Source organism: Chelonia mydas, chromosome 3, assembly GCF_015237465.2.
Source record: "Chelonia mydas isolate rCheMyd1 chromosome 3, rCheMyd1.pri.v2, whole genome shotgun sequence".
Lineage (NCBI taxonomy): Eukaryota > Metazoa > Chordata > Testudines > Cheloniidae > Chelonia > Chelonia mydas.
Window position 1 is genome coordinate 172,731,569 of NC_057851.1, and position 20,841 is coordinate 172,752,409.

General features: G+C 42.7%; 1 protein-coding gene across 4 annotated transcripts in view; it reads left to right on the top strand.

Annotated features, from left to right (window-relative positions):
- PSME4 (proteasome activator subunit 4) overlaps nucleotides 1-20,841 on the top strand; it is a 209,455-nt gene that overhangs the window by 60,917 nt on the left and 127,697 nt on the right. For 3 of the 4 annotated variants that reach the window (XM_037895876.2, XM_037895877.2, XM_037895874.2), the window contains exons 9-18: nucleotides 8,522-8,614; nucleotides 10,303-10,568; nucleotides 12,322-12,508; nucleotides 14,431-14,520; nucleotides 16,294-16,358; nucleotides 16,451-16,601; nucleotides 18,429-18,527; nucleotides 19,005-19,074; nucleotides 19,660-19,727; nucleotides 20,342-20,557. In XM_037895876.2, the coding sequence (XP_037751804.1) occupies nucleotides 8,522-8,614; nucleotides 10,303-10,568; nucleotides 12,322-12,508; nucleotides 14,431-14,520; nucleotides 16,294-16,358; nucleotides 16,451-16,601; nucleotides 18,429-18,527; nucleotides 19,005-19,074; nucleotides 19,660-19,727; nucleotides 20,342-20,557 (1,305 nt within the window). The remainder of the gene's footprint in view (nucleotides 1-8,521; nucleotides 8,615-10,302; nucleotides 10,569-12,321; nucleotides 12,509-14,430; nucleotides 14,521-16,293; nucleotides 16,359-16,450; nucleotides 16,602-18,428; nucleotides 18,528-19,004; nucleotides 19,075-19,659; nucleotides 19,728-20,341; nucleotides 20,558-20,841) is intronic. The other variant, XM_037895875.2, reaches the window with a different exon arrangement.

Consider the following 20,841-nt stretch of genomic DNA (forward strand, 5'->3'; position numbering starts at 1 on the left):
TTGATGGTCGCATTGGTCCCAATCCCGGAATGGTGGGAATGTTCCTTGGTACCGGTCTCCCCGGCACCAATACCACTCTCCACGCTACAGTTACCTTTCAGTTACGCCTGGGCAACGATCACCGGTAGCCATGACCAGCGAACAAACGCAGATGTTGACGGCTCCTCCCTGGTCACCAGAAGAGGGTTCCTCCGGTACGGAGGGCCAGTTCAGCTGATTGCCAAAGTCTCATTGGCATGATTGGGCACCGGAGCCCGCTCCCTCATCTGCAGGACCGCAAAGGCAGCACAACCACTGGCCAGCACAGTGGTCTTATTGGAGTGCATGGGGCATACTGGTTGTGATGGTGCCTCCTTCACAGCACTGCTCGGTGGCTGCAGCGGAACATTGGGTGGTGGCCCCACCAGCACCGGACCTGGTACTGGAAGCCCATTCTGAGGTCAGGGTGGAGGAACCTCTGCCCACCCCAAAGCCTCTTTCTCCGACCATGGTTGAGACCCCAGCACCCCCACTGGCTTTCCAGTCTTCCTGATCATCCCCATATGAGGCGGTCGTGGGACCTTCCAGAACTAGCCCGCCGGGTGACTTCAAGCCTTTCTCCGGCACGTGGCCAAGCACTTGGGGCTCGAGGTACAGGAGATGGGGGAGCAGGAGGACACCCTCTTCAATGTCCTCTTGGCCTCTATGCTCGCCTGGGTCGCCCTGCATGAGAGGGTCCTCAATATAGCCAAGGCCTTGCAGCAAACCCCCTTCTCCATCCCGCCCACCTCGAAATGGGCTGAGAAAAAGTACTTTGTGCCTGCCAAGGGTTTCAAATACCTCTATGCCCCCCCCCCCCCCCCCCCCCCCCCCCCCCCCCCCCCCCGGGCTTGCTGGTTGTATCTGCAACCAACAAAAAAGACATGCAGGTCCCCACCTCCTCGACGTCCAAAAACAAAGAAGCTAAGAAACTTGATTTATTTGGGGGAGAGATTTATTCTACTGCCAGCCTGCAATTTTGGGTGGCGAACCATCAGGTCCTGCTGGGCCAGTACAATTTTAATCTCTGGGACGGTCTCAAAAAGTTACAGGAATCCTTCCCTCAGGGTTTGGCCCAAGAGTTTGGCACTCTGGAGGAGGGTATGGCAGCGGTCAGATGCTCCCCGCAAATGGCATGGGATGCAGCGGACTTGTCGGCAAGAGTGGCCAAATTGGCAGTGGTCATGCGATGTAGTTCCTGGCTCCAGACGGCAGGCCTCTCCCAGGAGATGCAGGCCTCGATCCAGGACCTCCCCTTTGACAGAGTTGGTTTGTTCGTGGATCAAACAGATGCCGGGCTGCATCAGTTGAAGGACACTACAGCTACCCTTCGCTCGTTGGGCATGCACATGCTGTAATCAGCCAGGAAGCCCTTCCAACCACCAATGCCGCCAAGACCCTGGCAGCCTCATCAGGGACCTACAAGGAGAAGGGATGCTAGTTTTAGTAGTTGTCGCCCTTCTTCCTCCTGCTCGCCAGCCCAGACTGGGGCAGCCAAACACCCATGGGGCCAGAAGTGATCGTTTTGAGAGCGTGCCCGAGAGTGACGCCCCAGTCAGTTGACGATCCTACCCGCCTTTTCCTCAGCCGCCTTTCCCCCTGCCGCTCAGCCTCGTCATGGGTTATGTGGGACCACTGGGTCCTGGACATAGTGGCTTGGGGCTATACCCTGCAGTTCTTGGCTGCCCCTCCTTCCAGCTCTCCCCCCCCCCCCCCCCCCCATTTTCCCATCTCTTTTCAGAAACCCTTCTCACAAGCGATTCCTTGTTCAGGAGGTAGAGAAGCTCTTGGGCTTGGGGGCTGTGGAGAAGGTTCCTCAGGACATTGAATGAAGAGAATTCTATTCTCACTACTTCCTAATCCCAAAGGAGGTCTCAGGCTCCTCGTGGATCTGCATGGCCTCAACCAGTCTCTCAAGAAATTGAAGTTCCACATGGACTCCCTGGTCTCCATCATTCCTTCCCTGGATCCGGGGGGCTGGTACACTGCTCTTGACTTGAAGGACACTTACTTTCATGTCTCCGTATTCCTGGGCCACAGGTGCTTCCTGCGTTTCATAGTGGCCAGGCGTCACTTCCAGTTCACGGCGTTATCCTTTGGCCTGTCTTTGGCCCCCAGGGTGCTCACAAGGTGAGTGACACTGGTAGTGGCTTACCTGAGACATCGCCAGGTCCAGATCTTCCCGTATCTCGACAGCTGGCTCATCAAGGGCGGGTCTCCGAAGCAGGTCCGATGGAGCCTCGAGCTGGTGTGGTTCACCTGCAATGATCTGGGCCTGTTAATAAACACAGAATAGTCCATGTTAACGCTGGCCCAACGCATAGAGTTTATTGGAGCGGTTCTCGACTCCACGCGAGCGAGGGCCTTTTTTCCGGAAGTGCACTTCCAAACCAGGTAGGACTTGATTGCCCACGTGAAGAACCATCCGCTTACCACAGCCCACGACTAATGGGCCACATGGCCGAGTGCACATACATGGTCAGCCATGCCCATCTTCATGTACGACCTCTGCAGGCATGGCTGGCCTTGCTCTCTATCCCCAGCAGGGATGTCCTGGACCGAGTGGTCATGGTGCCAAGCCACGTCTCTCTCATCCTTGGATTGGTGGCTGGATCCAAAGTCGGTGCGGCAGGTGGTTCCCTTCGTGACCCCGTCTCCGTCCCTTACCCTGGTTTCAGATGCATCTGACCTGGGCTGGGGAGCCCATCTGGACGAGCTCAACACCCAGGGCTGCTGGCTATACAGCGATCTGGGCCTTCATATGAACGTCATGGAGCTCAAAGCGGTTTGCCAGGCCTTCCAGGCATTCTTGTTTCACCTGAAGGGCAGGGTGGTGCAGGTTCTGATGGACAATACAGCTGCAGTGTACTACATCAACAAGCAGGTTGGAGCCAGGTCTTCGGGCCTTTGTTGGGGAAGCGCTCAGCCTCTGGAACTTTTGCGTGTGACATGCCATTAATCTGGTAGTTGCCCACCTGCCCGGAGCCAAGAATGGCCTGGCAGATTGCCTCAGCAGGACCTTCTTGTCTCACCACAAATGGTCACTCCCTCTGGAAGTGGTCAGCCTGATCTTCCACAGGTCCAGACAGAACAGGCAGTGCCACGTGTTCTGTTCTCTGCGGGGCAGGGACAAAGCGTACATCAGCACCCAAAGTCAAATACCGCCTTCCCGCCAGTGCCGTTAATCCACAGAGTCCTGTTCAAGGTAAAGTAAGACAGAGTATTCTAATTGTCCCGGTGTGGCCTCATCAGTACTGGTTCGCCATGCTGCTGAGTCTCTTGGCAGCCACCCCGCTGCAGATACCTCTTCGGCCAGATCTGCTGTCCCAGAACCACGGCAACCTGCTGCACCCGAACCTGGAGTCACTTGACTGCTTTGCTGCTGCGTGGTTGAGTGTGGACAAACGGGGGTGTTCCGCTGGTGTCGAGAAGGTCCTGCTGGGCAGCAGAAAACTGTCCACCTACCTATGTGGTGAAGTGGAAGCAGTTCATGTGTTGGGTCTCAGACTGACACATTCGTGTGGAAGAGGCCCCTCTGCAGGACATCCTGGTTTATTTACTACCCCTTAAGCACAAGAGTCTGTCGCTAACTTTGATCAAGGTATACCTGGCAGCCATTTTGGCGTTCCACCCTCCGCTTCAGGGCTGGTCGGTCTTCACCCATCCCATAACGGGAAGCTTCCTGAAGGGTTTGGAGCACCTTTACCCATATGTCCAAGATCCGGTCCCGCCTTGGGATCTGAATCTTGTACTGTTCATGGTCAGGGGTCCCCTCTTTGAACCCTTGGCTTCCTGCTCCCTTCTGCTTCTCTCCTGGAAGGTCTCCTTCTTGGTCGCTATAATTGCAGCCCGTAGGGTGACCAAGATCAGGGTGCTCACATCAGACTATACAGACTTCTGTAAGGACAAAGTCCAGCTGCGTCCGCACCTAGCCTTTCTGCCCAAGGTCGTCTCCCAGTTCCTCACTGGTCAAGACATTTACTTACCAGTCCTTTGTCCAAAGCTTCATGCAAAGGATGAGGAGCTCAGGCTGCATGCCCTGGATGTCAGACGGGCGCTGGCCTTCTACATTGTTGGAACAAAGCTGTTCCGTAAATCAACACAGTTGTTTGTTGCTGTCGCTGACAGGATGAAAGGTTGCCCAGTGTCAGTCCAGAGAATCTCGTATTGGATCACGGCCTGCATCCTCTACTGCTATGAGCTGGAAAAAATGCCCCTGCCGGCGAACATGACGGCTTATTCAGCTAGGGTGCAGGTGTCCTCAACAGCCTCCCTAGCACAGGTGCCGATCCAAGAGATCTGTCGGGCCGCAACCTGGTTATCCATCTACACATTTGCGTCGCACTACGTGCTGACCCAGCAGGCTCGAGACAATGCTGGCTTTGGCAGAGCAGTGCTGCAAACTGTGAGACTGTGACTCCAAGCCTACCTCCATTGATTCTGCTTGTGAGTCACCTAGAATGGAATCGACATGAGCGAGCACTCGAAGAAGAAAAAAGGTTACCTACCTTTCAGAGCTGTTGTTCTTCAGGGAGATGTGTTGCTCATGTCCATTCCATTACCTACCCTTCTGCCCCTCTGTTGGAGTTGTCGGCAAGAAGGAACAGAGAGGGCGTAGGGCCGCCGGCCCCTGATATACCACAGCATGAGTGCGGTACTCCAGAGGGCACCACAGCTGGCCCTAAGGCAAAAATCTCTGACGGGGACACATATGGGCATGTGCACCCCTGGACTGGAATGGACATGAGCAACACATCATAAGTGCCTCGCCCATTAGAGTACAGTGGGGAATCCTAATCCTATGTTTTCTGTCATTAGTCTATTACTATAAAATATTATAAATTCCTTATAGCTTTATTGCAGGATAGAGTACATTATATTGAAATAAAACAATTAAACTTCAGGTCTGTTTCATTACAGTTTTATTGTTACTAGAGTTGCAACTTAGCTCAGGTTTACAGTCCAAATTTTCATGGGTCTACCTCGCATCCTGTAAGGATAATTAAAGAATCATGAATTTAATTTTGGGTGACGTTAGTGCACTGAAATGGAGCTATGTTGTTTCATCAAAGAATGTAAAGAAATGCCAACAATAACAGTTACAAAAAGAAGGTTTCTAGCATTATGCTATAGCCTGCCAATGTTACTACATGGAATGAATTAATCATTCTAAGTAGCTGCCCTGTTCTGAATGGAAATATTTGTTCAGGAAGCATACATTTAGGTTTGTAGTGGTCCCTTGCTCTCAAATGAGGCGGGAGGTCACTCCACCTAGCTGTGTCAGGCAACAGCACTCAGGCTCGGGTCCTGCTGGTGGAGCCGAGCAGTAAGACGTCTACAGCTCTGTAGCCACCTAGTAGAGGCAAAGAAGCAGTAACAGGCTGATGCTCTAGCCCCTCAGGTGGAGCAGAGTGGTGAGCAGTCTTTAGCCCACAGTCTTCTGGCTGGGGCTGGCAGTAATTAACAGTCTAGGGCTCTGGCCCTTTGGGTGGGGCAGAGCAAGGAGCAGGCTTTAGCCTAAGCCTCCTAGATAAGGCAGCCAGCAAACGCACAGTCTAAGGCTCACTGTCTCCTGATGGCACAAGCCAAACACAGGCCTTCTGGCCTAGGGGTATAAACGTCGCCATCCCTGGGATGGGGTTGGTGTTGGGGGGCCATAGGGGGACCCGGACCCATCCGACTCCACTGGGCCCTAACAGTGGCGGAGTGTTCGGCCACTGGATCAACGGGGGATCCCGCCAAAATACCCTGACCCCTGCTCTGGCAACCAAACTGGACTAAGTCTGGTTTCCCTGGGCTACTTCCTATCACAGTTTGGAGAGGGGGTTCCGTAGTCCAAGGGTTCTCTGTCTCCTCAGGGTACACTGCACACGGCAGTCCTGGCAACTCCTCTCTAAGGATGGTTGTGACAGGTGCCACCTGGAACTGGGGTACCACTGAGCCCCCCGACGCACCAGCCTGGGCTCCCTTTTCACTATACTGCTCCCTTTACACTGTACTGCTGTGAACAGCCTGCACGTTCACCAGCACGCATAAAGATAGGGGCACACCCAGCTGCAGTTACATGCAGATGCTGTGATCATTTCTGCATGGTAAAGCTCCAGCTAAGGAACTTGCCAGCTATTCTGCACCTCCCTCTGAAGTGTAAACCCAAAATTACACCGTCTTGCACTGCACAGGGAACTGTACAGCATAAGCTCATGAAATTTGTCCCCTCCCTCAATGTGGAGAGGAATATACAACAGCTTTCTGCCCCTGAGTTATGACTCCCATACACACTTGTTTTATACAAAGCAAAAACAAATTTATTAACTGCAAAAGATAGATTTTAAGTGATTATAAGGGATAGCAAACGGAACACAGCAGAGTACCTAGCAATAAACAAAAAACGCAAACTAAGCTTAATATATTACATAGATCGGATATGAATAGCAAATCCTCACCGTATGTGATGATACAAGCAGGCTACAGTTTCTTAAGGGGCAAGCTGCACTAGTTTACAGCTTGTAATCCCCAGGTGTTCCATTCACAGGCTTAAAATCCCTTTAGCCTGGGTCCAGCACTTCTTCCAGTTCAGTCTTAGTTCCTCAGGTGTTTCCAGGAGTCTCTTTGGGTGGGGAGTCAGTGAAGAACCACGATGATGTCACTCCCTGCCTTAAATAGCCTTTGCATATGGCAGGAAACCTTTGTTTCAAAGCTTGGTTCCCATGCCAGTCAGTGGAAAAACACTGATATCCCAGGATGGAGTCCAGCACCAGGTGACATGGTCACATGTCCCTGTAGTGTCATAGCAGCCATGAGTCGAGCATCCTCAGTAAGGCCCCCAGGTGTGAAATAAGCTTCTTCTAAGGCCTATTGTTCTTACTAATGGTTCATTAACTTGAACGGGCCCTTTCCAGACAGCCATCTAGACTGAGAGTCCTTTGTCTAGTGGGAGTTCCCAATGTGTGCTCACATTTGTAACACAGATGCGTAGTCAATATTCCTAACTTCAGATACAAAAGTGATAAAGCATACAAATAGGATAATCATATTCAGTAAATCATAACTTTTTCAGTAATATCTCACATGACCTATCTTGCATAAAATACATCAGAATTATGCCATAATCATATCATCATAATATCTCTCTGAAGAATATGGGGTGCAGTGTTACATAGTCTCCTCCGGAGGCAAGGCGCTGCACAGCGTCAGCTTGGCTGTAGCAGCAGACTGGAGAGGCATATCTTCTTCTGTGGCTCCTGCTCACCTGAGCTGCAGGGCTTTTCCTATAACTTCCAGTTCCACCCCGGTACTTCTGGTTGGGGGGGAAGGGCAGGTCTGGCTCTTCCCACTGGAGGAATTAGTGATCCCTTGCTCTCAAGTCCAGAGGGAGGCCACTCTGCCTCATTACAAGGTTCAAATCTCAGGTAACTTGCTTTTTATTCTTACTGACTTACAGCTGTGCTGCTCTTAATACTGGGTTAAGAACCATCCTATTAACTTTTTCAGCATATATAAAAATTTGAATATGAATTTCTAAGAGAAATCAGCCACCCCACTTACAATAATGTATATTTAGAGTTGGCAAAATTTGATTTTTATTTTTTTACAATTTTGACCAATAATATTGATGTTTATTTTTAAGCATTTTAGATTTTTTTATCTATTTAAATTTTCATAGTTTGAGAAATTCTGGGAGGGGGTGTCAAACAATAATTATTTAATTGGAGAAGACATTGAAATTTAGTAAAATTAAATCTTTGTAACTGGTAAAACACAAGTTGTCAACATCACATGTCAGAGTATGCAAAGCAAATTTCCTTAAATGAAATTCTAATAAGTTCTCAAGCAGTATTTTTCTTTCTTAGCCTATCTGTAATTTTTGATTATTGTTCACGGAAATATTTTTCCGTTGGTTTGTTGATGGTGAAACTGATATAACCGAATAAGAATCTAATCCTTCCAAGCCTATGTATATTTCTTTCAATTATTAGGCCTCCTATATCTGGTCTTGGGTATTTTTAATGACACTGCCATTCTTCACTAAAAGCTGAACAAAAGTTCGGTATCCTTTGCACAGTAGTTTGAATTTGTCTTCAATAATACGTTACCAGAATATTGCAGTTTCCTTTTTCCTGCCCATCTTCCTCAGACCGTAATATTGCATGGCATTTGTTATATATAAAAAGATACTTAAGAAAGATAGTTCTAAAAATAGACAGAAGTGGAATTCTTGCAAATTTTAAAACTCTTTCTGTTCGCAAGAACAGAAGAAAAGCATAGAGAGGTAGTAGAATGTTTCTGTGACCAAAACCAAGCCCAAGTGATTTGTGTTAATAGTTTGTTAGTTAATCCAAGTTGCCTTTGTTATGGAAGGATATTATATCGATCTTTAACTTGTCTCATGATGCTGAATAATCTATTTTGGGTAGGTTAAGCTTGATTTCTGACCTCGACAGTGTCCTTTTTCATGCTCTTCCTGTTAAGTAGATTAAATATATATGTATTTGGTTTTGGACAGGGTGGACCAAGTAAACTAGTACAGAAGCACTTGTCTGGATTATTCAATAGTATTGCATCTTTTTACCATCCTTCAAATAATGGTCGCTGGCTGGTGAGTTTGTTATGCTTTGATTTTAAGACTAAAGATTTTAAATTTGGAGTGGGATTATAATTTTATCCTGAATTTTTCACTGCTGTGCTCTTTGCTCTTAGTAAAAGAGTATATGCTGCTTTATGCAAACCATTTCATCCTATAATAGATTACTATGGACTATGTATATACTTTAAAAAATAAATTTCCAAGAAAACACTAGTATGATGTGTGAAATTAAACTGAAAAGGAGCCAGAAAACTACCCCATCTATTAAGAAAACATGGCTTATTTTTTAACTGTCTTAAGTATAAGCTGTGAAAATGAACATGTCAAATTAAACTTGCTGTTAGTCTTTGTTGTGTCTGTCAGTTTTTCAAGAACCTAGTAAAACCTGATTTTGGAATAACTGATCATATGATTCTAGTGTCTGAAGCACACTTTCTTCGTTAAGAGAATATGATACAATACTGACCTACATTTGTAGGTTTAGCAGAATCTAACTTTGATTAGTCAACATGAACTGAGCTTTTGTTAAAAGCACAGCTAAAAATCCACTATTTAACATTTTATGCCATTTTTGTTCTAATATTTAGTATTGAATTTAGACTGTAGCTTAGTTTTCACAGTTAAAATTGATGTTCCAGTTCTCAACAGAACTGGATTTTTCTATGTCTCTCTGTGCACAGTACCTTTCAGAGATAAAATGAGCTTTTTTTAATCTCCAACAATTATTTTTAATTAGAAGTATCCTAGAAAAACATATGAAAAATTATTGGATCCAATTCTGCCTTCATACAGCTTTCTTGAATGGGAGTTGCTTGTGCGTAAGTTAGGGCAGAAAGGAGCTTACTAAAAGGCAATTTACTATTGCAAATATTACTGGTGCAAATATTTCTGGTGAACAATTCGCTGCACTGAATTCCAGCAGTGCTGTCATAAATTAGGTTTGGTTCACAGACTAGGTTAACTTAGTCAGTCTTTCTTGGTGCTTTTTACATTAACTCTTTGTCACTGGAAATAGATATTGACGCATGTGAATAGTGAACACAAGGGCAGGTACCTTTCCCAACCTGCTCTGCAGATACAGTCCATGAAGTGGGGTAGATCCCTTAACAACCTTAAAGCTGGGTTTCTTGACCCTCAGAGGATCCTTGGACGACTTAGAGGTATTGTAGTGGGTCCTCTACCAGGCAGTGCAGGGCATCTCCCCTGGTAGCTGGCACAAGTTAGTGGCAAGGCTGCTCTAACTCATGCCAGGGTCCTGCCTCATTCCTGAGCAGCTCCAAGATCACAGGATGGCTTACATATTCCAGAATGTTTCAAGCATATCCTCTGCACATTCATATTTATGGAAGATCTCCATTGCTGGTAAGTAATCTTCATTTATCTGAGTTTTTTCTAGAGCTAATTTAGTCATTGTACAGAGTATATAAGCATGTGTTTTAAATGTTTATAGAAATGATTAGGAATGACATGTACAGTGTAGCTTGTAATGTTCTGGGAACTGAATTCTCATAGTGAATTCTGAACATTTAGATTTACTACATTCCTGCGGTTCTTATCCATTTTGAGCAACTGTCCTGAAGTTAACACAGCTTATTTTTGAGTACCTGGTATAGGAAGGATATATCAAGTTTTTGCCACTGTCCATTCTCACTGCTAATTACTTGAAATTGATTGTTTCCTCTGGTTTATATATTCAACAGAACAAGTTGATGAAACTGCTTCAAAGGTTACCAAGTAGTGTTGTTAGAAGACTGCATCGTGAGCGTTACAAGAAGAAGACTTGGCTAACTCCTGTGCCTGATAGCCATAAACTTACTGATCAAGATGTTACAGACTTTGTAGAATGCATTATTCAACCTGTCCTTCTGGCTATGTTTAGTAAAACTGGAAGCCTAGAGGCTGCTCAAGCCCTACAAAATCTTGCACTAATGCGTCCTGAGTTAGTAATTCCACCTGTACTTGAAAAGTAAGTTACAGTGAAGAAACATTACTGCAAATAGAAGTTCAGAGCTTGCCCCCCAGCAGCCATAGTGAGCCAGAGAAGAATTTCCTTGATGAAGGGGAGTACTTGGGCTGGGGGAGCTGCTGAATTAGGTCGGATCCACACCCATCCCTGCAGCTAGGTTAGTCGGGGTGTTGTCAAGTGAAGGAGGAAGTGCTTTTTAGTTTTTGTGCTCAGCTGCTCCCTGGCTCCTGGAATGGCTGGGGCTGTTGCTAGCTAGCATAAATTAGAATTGCCTTCAGGCTGCTCTAATTTATGATGGAGACTGTCAACAGACAGTTTCAGGATCAACTGTAAGCCAGTTTTGCACCCCTCACTCCTGAGCTGTGCTGAGCTCTCCTTGTCACAGCTCACAATCTGGGCCAAAGTTTAAATAAGTATCTTTAATGTTATCTGAGTAGCAAAAAGTGTGTAATATATTACATATTTATATTGATTTTTCAATTTTCTTTGACAATGATACATTGTATTGTTACAGGTAGGTAAAAAATTTGCTTCAATGTTGCCTTTGATTTTACAAGAAAACTGCAAAAATAGCACTCATCTGGAATGTTTTGGGCCCCCAACTATAATTGAAATTCAGTATAAAAATCAAATGAACTGGCAACAACATAATCCCCTTTACTGTTCTTACCATTTCCCTTCAAACTACCAAAATTGTAAAACCATTGCACCATCCCCTTCCAGAGAATATAATTGAACTTTGCAGTGTCTGAAAAATTAACCTCCCACATTCCTTTATTTACTCGCTACATTTGTTACATATAAAAATAACATAACTGCTCTTCTAAGTAAGGCAACAGTGGTAATATATTTATTCTGGGTTAGGGATGACTGCATAATTAAGTAGTGGAGCATAATAAGGCTTATATTGCTAAATGCTATTGTCTCAATACACTTAATGCAATGCTCTGTTCTGTGTAGGCACATCTGAGACTTGTAATTTAGTGTGTTTTGAATGAAGTAGTGCAGATGTGACACGGTGACTCAGTATGTCCTTGAACTGTCATGAGAATAATAGGAATTATTTCACAATTATCACTATATGGGGTGCTAAAGAAGTGCCCTATATAAAAAAGCACAGGACAGGTAAAAATTCAACTCCAGTATTTTATTTGTGTAATAAATGTGAGCTTTAATTTTTAACAAGATGTCTTGAAATACAGGGCTTTCTTCAGTTAATGGGTTAATATAAAACTGTTAAACGTTACATCTTTATTTAATTTTGATATTTAGAGACAATAAAGACCAAGATTTTGTTCTACATATAATTTTTGAAATCCATAAAGAGCTCATATTTTAAATATATCTGAACCATTTATCTAGATAGTATTTTAATAATATGGGCTTTTTTGACTGACCCATAGCACCTGTAATAGTCAGTCTTTAGTTTTTGTTTTGTTTTTAATTTTATTGCCCTGGATCTAGTCCAGACAATGTACTGGAATCACCCATAATTTATTCAACAATAATTCTGTGGGACACTGGTGGTGAACAGCTCTGCTCAGATGAGAGGAGCATGCTTTAAAAGAAAGGAGTTATTAAATTCACTGTGCAGTGAAATACAACAAAAGGTTTGGACTATTGGATAATTTCTAAAAGGAACATTTTAAACTGACATAGTATTGTTTATCTAATTTCATCAGGTATGGTTTTTCTTTTAGAAGTTTACAATTTTTAGCTGTTTTTAATCTGCCTTTTTCTTCAATCTCTGTAGAACATACCCTGCACTAGAGACATTAACAGAACCTCATCAGCTTACGGCTACTTTAAGCTGCGTAATTGGCGTAGCTCGTAGCCTGGTGTCTGGGGGCAAGTGGTTTCCTGAAGGTCCAACACACATGCTACCTTTGTTGATGAGAGCGTTGCCTGGTGTGGATCCAAATGACTTTAGTAAATGCATGGTAAGTATATAAATCTCAGATTTTCCTAAAGTATAAAATACAGTCTGCCTATTTAGGGTTACTTTGAAGGCTCTTTAATTTTGATCTCACATTATGTTTCCAAAGGATTTTAGGTCACTCTTCATATTAAGGTTCCATTTATAAAAGATTAATAAATGATTAATAGATGTTATAAACATATTACAGATATGAATAGTATGTGTACATAGATAACCCTCAGTGCATCAGTAAAAAGTATAGATCATTATAAGCAACTTGTTGACCTCCATCAAAATATAACAGTTGACTAACCATTTATTAAATCACCCATAATTAGGGCTCCGTGTCTGTCATGGAGGTTGCGGAAGTCACGGATTCCATGACTTTCCGTGACCTCTGTGATTTCTGCAGGTGCCAGTGTGCCTGACCCTAGGGCTGCTTAAGTAGCTGGCTCTGGGGCCAACTGCTCAGGTGGCCCCTGGGACAGCCATATCAGCTGCTGCTCTGGTGGGTGGCCAGCCGAAGCAGCCGTGGTCTGCTGGCCCTGGGTGGGCGGCTGGTCAGAGCAGCCCCGGGCAGTGTTTCCCCGGGTGGCCAGCTGGAGCAGCCACAGTCTGTGACCCCAGGCAGCGGTTCCTGGCCAGCCAGCCCTGGACAGCAGTCCCGTGACTGGCCTCTGACCTTTCCATGACTTTTACTAAAAATACCCGTGACTAAATTGTGGCCTAACCTATAATCACAAATTGACCCTTAGTAAAACAATTTATGAATGGAGCTGCGATATAAAGTGCGGTTGAATTCTGACATACAGAAGGTTTTTAGGCAAGAGACCTATGTGAGAATTGGAGACAAAATTCCCTACATCCCAAAAAAATATATCGAAGCTGTGGCACGAAGCATCTATTTATTACTGCATCATCTGGATGGATTTTAGCCAGGCAATCCATGTAGTTTGTGGACCCACTGACCACGCTTTGTGGCTTGTCATAGACCACCCTTCTATGCTGCTGTACAGCAGTACTCTGCAGTGCATATACAGTGGACTCACCTTGAATAGCCTTCAGCTCAGTGAACTGAATGGCACGTTTGGTTATTGCGCATCTGTGCAAGGGATGGGGGCAGAAATTTGCCTCTAAGAGTATGTCTACATTTGAAATTCAGATGTAATGGTAGTGCAGGTAAGCAGACCCACACTAGGTTTAATCTAGCTAGCACTGGTAATGATAGCAGGGAAGACTTTGCAGTAGACACAGCAATCTGTGAACACTCACAGGGTCCCCGATGGACTTGCAATGGGTTGGGTAGCTCATGCTGAAGCCTGTGCTGTCATATCTTCATTACTATTATTACCTGCACTAACTAGATTAAAGCTAGCACAAGTACCCCTACCTGCATTACAATTGCACCTTAATTTGCAGTGTGGACATATCCTAAAGGTCTGATCTAAAGTTCATTGAAGTAAACAGAAAGATTCTCACTGACTTCAGTGGGCATTGGATCAGGTCTGAAATGCCCATATCTTAGGGACTCATGCTGATCAGGTATTTAAACAATATATATTTGACACCTAATGTCACTTTCACATTTGATGCATCTTTAAAAGTAGCATACCTATACATATTTTACATTTTAGGTTGGAAGTCTCTCTTCCTTAAAATTCCATAATTGAATTGTACAAAATAAGATAATCTTACAGAAAACGGAATTATTTTCTGTACTTGATTTTGGTAGTAACCAATACAGAAGTTTTCTGCCTTGAATGAAAGATATTAATAAAAGTTTCCAAAACAACTAATTTTTTTCTCATTTTTTTTTACAGAAAGTTTGTAAAGATTTCCTGTTCTAATTAATGCCTCAAGCTTTAAATCCCATAGATTGTTTTAAATCTCATCAACTTTTAATATGTATAATGTGCGTTGAGACATGTTTGCAACTCCCAACAGATCACATTCCAGTTTATTGCAACGTTTTCTACTCTGGTGCCTTTAGTAGATTGTTCATCTGTGCTGCAAGAGAGAGATGATCTCACAGAGGTAAGAATGCTTCCTAGACGTAAAATATAAACTACAAAACATTGCTTACTCTAGTAGTACAATAATGATCTCTCTATAGGAATACAATTTAACTGCCTTCTTGTACAAGTGTGTTACCAAAAGTCTTAGAGGGGCATCCTGAGAACGTTGCCCTGCATAGTTAAAAACGACATACTTCCTATTAGTAACAGCTTAATATAAGAGAAATAATTTTCAAAATCTTAAATCGTTTCACTGTTTAGGTTTACTGAACTGAGCAATGAAAATTGATCCCTTTTCACTTCTCAGTTATCATACATTAGTACAATATTGCAGTGTTTGGAGATATTTTAAATCCAAACTGTATTTGATACTCAAAAAAACCCAAAAACCATAGGCTTCTGTTAGTGTTAGGTTCTGTAAAACCACGTGGTAGTGCCCCTTTAATGTGTTTACAATAAATCCAACAAAGTATGTAGACTGAAGACTTGTTAATGAGATATATTCCACCTCTCATTTTTAGTCCAAATCTGGCCCAATTTGGTATTGACTAAAATTAATAATTTAGCTGTTTGGTAGCCTCTTGGAAAGGAGGTTGAACAGTGAGTTTCCACGATTGCCACCTTCACAAATCCAAAAATGGAAATGATTTTCTTAATAATTTAAAAAAAAAAAAAAAGCAAGCAAGTGCTTCGCTGCTTTTTTGTCAGTTTTGAACTCTTAGGGGAAATCACCCTTTTTGTGCATGATCATTTCATTGAAGTCATCCTAAAATGCACCACACTGGGGGACCTTTTCCCATTCATTGCTAGTGGGTAGGTGGAGCCCTTATCCAAAACCATCCCTTCCCCAGGCTTTGATCTCAACTCTTTGCTCTATCCTCTACTACCCCCTCCCTCCCTTTGGGCACTGTCCTTCTTGCTCCATCTGCATCCCCTAAACACTGCCTCCATCCAGCACCCATGCCTGGAAACAGTTTTCTCTACTGTGCTCCCCCACTTCCCACTCACCTTTGATTCTGTGTCCCTTCCTCTCCCCACTTAGTGTTGAATAGAGGAGAGGATTGGGTAGGAGCGGCCCACAGAGGCAGCTCCTCGCCCCGTGCCACCCTCTGCCTCTCCTCCCCCGCTTCTTTGCTTGCCCCACAGTCTGTTGTTCCCATGGTTGACACAAACTGTTTCAGCTGGGGAGCAGATGGATTCTACAAATAGAGCAGCGGCCCCTGCTGGTGGCAGCTGCGGTCCAATACTTGCAGTTTAGTCTCTGAGCAGTGGCCCTTTATGGCTGTGTTCAGAACTGTATCATCAGTTACAGCTCAGGCGGAAATTCTGAGCTGCTGGAGACTTCTCATTCTCATTCAATGTTAATACCAGAGAATCACAGCACTCACGAAAATATAGCAAGAGTTTGCACCCAGAGTTCCTAGTGTACAGATAGCATGAAAAAATCTACCATCACAATTAGCACTAATTGACATCCTTGTTGGAGATAGCTGTGGGACCAAGGATTTAATGGCCGTGGAGACAGAACTACTTTCACCCTCAGAGGTTAAACCACCAGATTGCAGGGCCAGGCATGCTGGTAGGACAGTATAAAGAAGATTGGATTGTGGCTCCCTTCTTGGACTGTAGATAAAACGGACTGCAATACTAAGTTCTCCAGTCTGTCGATCCAAGTGCTAACCTTACTTAGAAAGTATTTTTTAAAAGGTAGTAATTTAGGGAATATAAATATATATTTAATTAGGAAAGTTAAATGTTCAGAGTCTTTCTTCTTTACATTGGAAAACTGTAGGTGGAGAGAGAATTGTGCTCTGCTACTGCTGAATTTGAAGATTTTGTTCTGCAGTTTATGGACAGGTAAGTGTATATACTAACTTCAGCATGAAAATCTTCAAAGTAAGATTCTTTTTTATTCGTTTACTAAATCTTGATTTTTTCCAATTGTGTAGATGTTTTGGACTCATAGAAAGCAGCACACTAGAACAAACTAGAGAGGAGACTGAGACTGAGAAGATGACTCATCTAGAGAGTTTAGTGGAATTAGGTCTTTCTTCCACTTTCAGTACAATCCTCACTCAGTGTTCAAAAGAGATATTTAAGGTATGTGGAACTTTTGTACTGAAAAAAGAAAATGTTTACCTTTGGTTCATTTTCAGTTTTGTACAAGGAGGATTTTGTTCTTTCTATGATAGCAAAGCGCTTGTACATTTGATGAGTCTTCTCTCTTGATGATGGCCTCACGTTTGGACTTCTGATGAGAACCTGGAAAAGAAGAACTAAATGCTTCATGATGTCTGCTTTGTCAAATAATACAATGATGTGCTCCAGTACAAAAGTCTTAGCCAAAACTTACTCTAAAGTGTATGCTCTACACTTAATACTCTTACTAACAGATAATCTAAAACAGAAGTAGAGGTCAATTTGGTTTAACAAGGTTCCCCCTTCATCTGCTAATGGTGACTACTGAAGTCCCAGATACCGCCTTCTCTCCCCCAGAGGTTTGAAATTACTGTGGCTTCTCTGCCCACCAGTGTTATAAGCAAAGTCCTTCCCTGAATCTTATAGTAAAAACTCTGGCCTTGTGATATTTAAATTACAGTTTATGTGTGTTTGGACACTTAGCATGCAAAAATTAAGCTGCTTCATCAAGCGTTCATGAAATATAGTAGTGTGTATGGCTTCTTTTGGTTTAATATAAACCTTCTAAGTGTTGTTGCTGTTATAAAGTATTAATCTGTATATCTTCCAGTTGAGTGGGTTAATTGTTTCATTATTTGGATAGTAAGTAGTCACCTGCAGGCTGCACTGCATTTTATCTAACTTGTCCTACAGATGGGTGACAGAATTAAGTTCTTTTCTTTTAAATGTCACTTAACAAAATATTTAAGGCTCTTCCCCTTCTATGGGTCTAGCTTTGTAGGATGTGAGGAAAAGTAAAGATGCTTGTATGTGGGGATAGGAACTAAACCTCCAGTTGCAAACCTTCTGAAAAGCCAAAGTGGAGGCAGGGAAAGCAGCTGATCCAGAACCGGTCCAGCACCATTGCCAGGATCTGGCTCTTTTCACCCAATATGGCGGCAGGAAAATGTGTGTTTTGGGCCACTCAGTTGTGAGGAGGGAGGGAGGTGAGAGCCTACCACAGAGGGAGTGGGATACTTCTCTGAAGAGTTCTGTGGCTTGCTTGATGAAAGCCTCTTCTTTTTTGTGTGTCTTTTTTTGGAAGTATCCTAAAGCTGAATTGGATATTGGATATAGACTTCCCCTGCTAACCAGCAATAGGTCTTTGATTTCCTCTAGCTGCCTTCATTCCCATGGGGGACCCATGAAAAAAAGAAAAGGAGGACTTGTGGCACCTTAGAGACTAACAAATTTATTTGAGTATAAGCTTTCATGAGCTACAGCTCACTTCGTCGGATGCATGGGGGAAAAAGTTCTCAGACTGTGAAGCTGTTTGTTCCAAACATATTGTAGCATCCTTATCTTCCAATGCACTGAACTTGACATAGTCTGCAGAAGCTTCCTGTAACAAACCAGCCATGCCATACAAGCAAGGAACTATGCAGGATTTTCTCTCGCACAATAAGTTGCTGTCTTTCCCCTTCTTCTCACCCCCCGCCCCAAATACACAACACAACATCTATAACTAAAGCTGATTGAATGGGTGATCTCTCCATACTGAACTTTCAAGCATTCTGAGTATTTAAAATGATTCTGCAGAATATCTATTTCTGACTTTCCAGGTCCATGTTTCTTCTGCTTTTATTTGACATGCGCTTTTGACAGCAACATTTTACAGAATAACAATGAGGACATGATTTGCCGCACACATGCATCACCTCTATTCATAGGTGCAGTACTGCAATACATTGCTCTGTTCAAAAGATGGTTGATGAGATAAATTTTTTTTCTCTTCTGTATTCCACTTAGGTTGCTTTGGAAAAAGTTTTTAACTTTGCTGTTTCAAATATATTTGAGACAAGAGTTGCTGGTCGGATGGTTGCTGACATGTGCCGGGCTGCAGTAAAAGTGAGAAAAAGAGAACTCTTATTTCACTGGGAGTTTAATTTACATACAAGACTATTACTACTTACTGAACCTGCATTACTATTGTGGAAAACTTTAAATGTGTTTGGAAATTTAGGTTTTTCTTACAATCTATCTGTAATTATCCTGCTTAAAATCTGATAGTTGTAATGGGATGAAAATGTAACAGGTTAAATAGTTTGTGAGTATAGTTTAAAATCCATAGGACTGCAAGTTTGAGATGCAGTTTGTGTTACACTTTAAATATACCATTGTGCTTGCTGAGAATTAAAAGTGTGGAATCAAACTCCAACCATCAAAAAGTTTTAGGTTGAATAACAGCCAAGCTGAGTAAGGTCCTGTTCTTATTTCTTTACTTTTCTGTTGTAAATAATGTTGTGAGATGATGCTAATTATTCTTCTTGTTTATCACCATAAGATCTCCTTGTTTAAATTGATTATTTATGATGATGTTTTCAGTGCTGCCCTGAGGAATCTCTGAAGCTCTTTGTGCCCCATTGCTGCAGTGTTATAACTCATCTTACCATAAGTAAGTTCAGAAGATTTCAAATGTATTCCACTAGCTTCGTACAGGATTGAGTTTTGCTGATCTAAAACATAGAATTGGTGTTTTAAAATCAGCATCTACTCTTTGGAGAATATTCTTTTTTCTTTTATAAATTAAAGTCATCTGACTGACGGGGAAAGAATGAGTGAGAAGAGAGTGCTTTTATTAGGATGTGTGTAGAAAGATTGTTTGTAAACAAATTCTAAAGAAATGTGGTTTCCAAAAGTCATTTCAAGAGATAAATATTAACAAACTTTTCATCTGCCATGTTTAATAAAAGCACTTATAAGAATAGATTTGACTCTCTGATTCCTGAATAAGTATTAAATAAATGCATTTACTTCTTGACGAACACACTGACTGCATTGGCATCTGGTGGGTGGGAATTAAATATGAATTTGAAGGTTGGGGGTGGTTAAACATCCATAAATGTAAGACTCTGGATGTGAATGGCTGAGCTGATTTGTAATACTCATGTGGGTTTAACTTTTGAAATTGGAAAACCTTCAGATATGAACATTTAACTTCCATATAACAACAGTAGCGCTTAATACTTTTGCTGTTTAGATGATGATGTCTTGCATGATGAAGAGCTAGATAAGGAGCTACTCTGGAACCTTCAGCTTTTGTCAGAGGTACTGCAAAGAATGTTAAAAGTTACATTTTGGTTGTCTCTTTGCATGTCTGTTCCATCGTTGGCTCAACTTTAGTGCCATTGGGCGGAAAGAAGCAGTTCATTTTTGCTATTGCACTATTATACTTAAAGTTTATATGTAGTATTTCATATAGTCTTTTTCCTAAAGACTGCAGAATTAAGCAAGAGTGGGTAATATATGATATCCATTACAGAAAATGAATGTTTTAGTTATATGGGAAATAAATTTAAAGCATTTGGTTCTGGTACCAATAAAGGACAAGGGATGAAACTGTGCAAGAGAAGATATATATTTTAAAATGAAACTTGAAAAGATCCACTTGTGAAGGCAGAAATCTTGCACATGATGGAGGTTGGACAGCACTGGGACTTGGCGAGGCCATAGAATCAGGAGTTGCTGTTGCATTAGTCAAGTTGATATTGTTTCATGTAGCAGCAGAATTGGATGTTTCTGTACAAATTTAATGGAGCACCACTTTAAGAGTTAGTTTTATACCAGGTACTGTGGACTTGTGTTGATCTTTATTATCCTGTGCTACAGCTCTTGAACTTCATTGGTTATGTTTACGTCTGAATGTTTCTACCATTTATTAGATCACTCGAGTGGATGGAAAGAAGTTGCTGCCATACAGGGAGCAGCTTGTGAAGATTCTGCAGCGAACCCTGCATTTAACCTGTAAGCAGGGTTACATTCTGTCTTGTAACCTACTGCACCATCTTCTTCGTTCTACTACACTTATCTACCCCACAGAATACTGCAGTGTGCCAGGTGGCTTTGACAAGCCTCTTTCTGAATACTTTCCTATCAAGGCAAGGATTTTCATTTATTTAGGATTAGAGGATTTGACAACCTTTTTTAAAAATGCTACTCTATTTTATTTGTTTTTATTTCAAGATTTATCAATACAGTGAATATGGAAAGTGTAATTGAAAGATGCTTTAAACTTTGAAAACTGCATTGCAAATTAGTAGATATATTAACTGAAATAAATGTACACTAGTAGCTGAAAAGATTAATGCTAAATATTATGTTGAATAGCTTAATGACATGGAGCACACTTAGTATTGCTGATGTTCACACTAGTATATTTAAA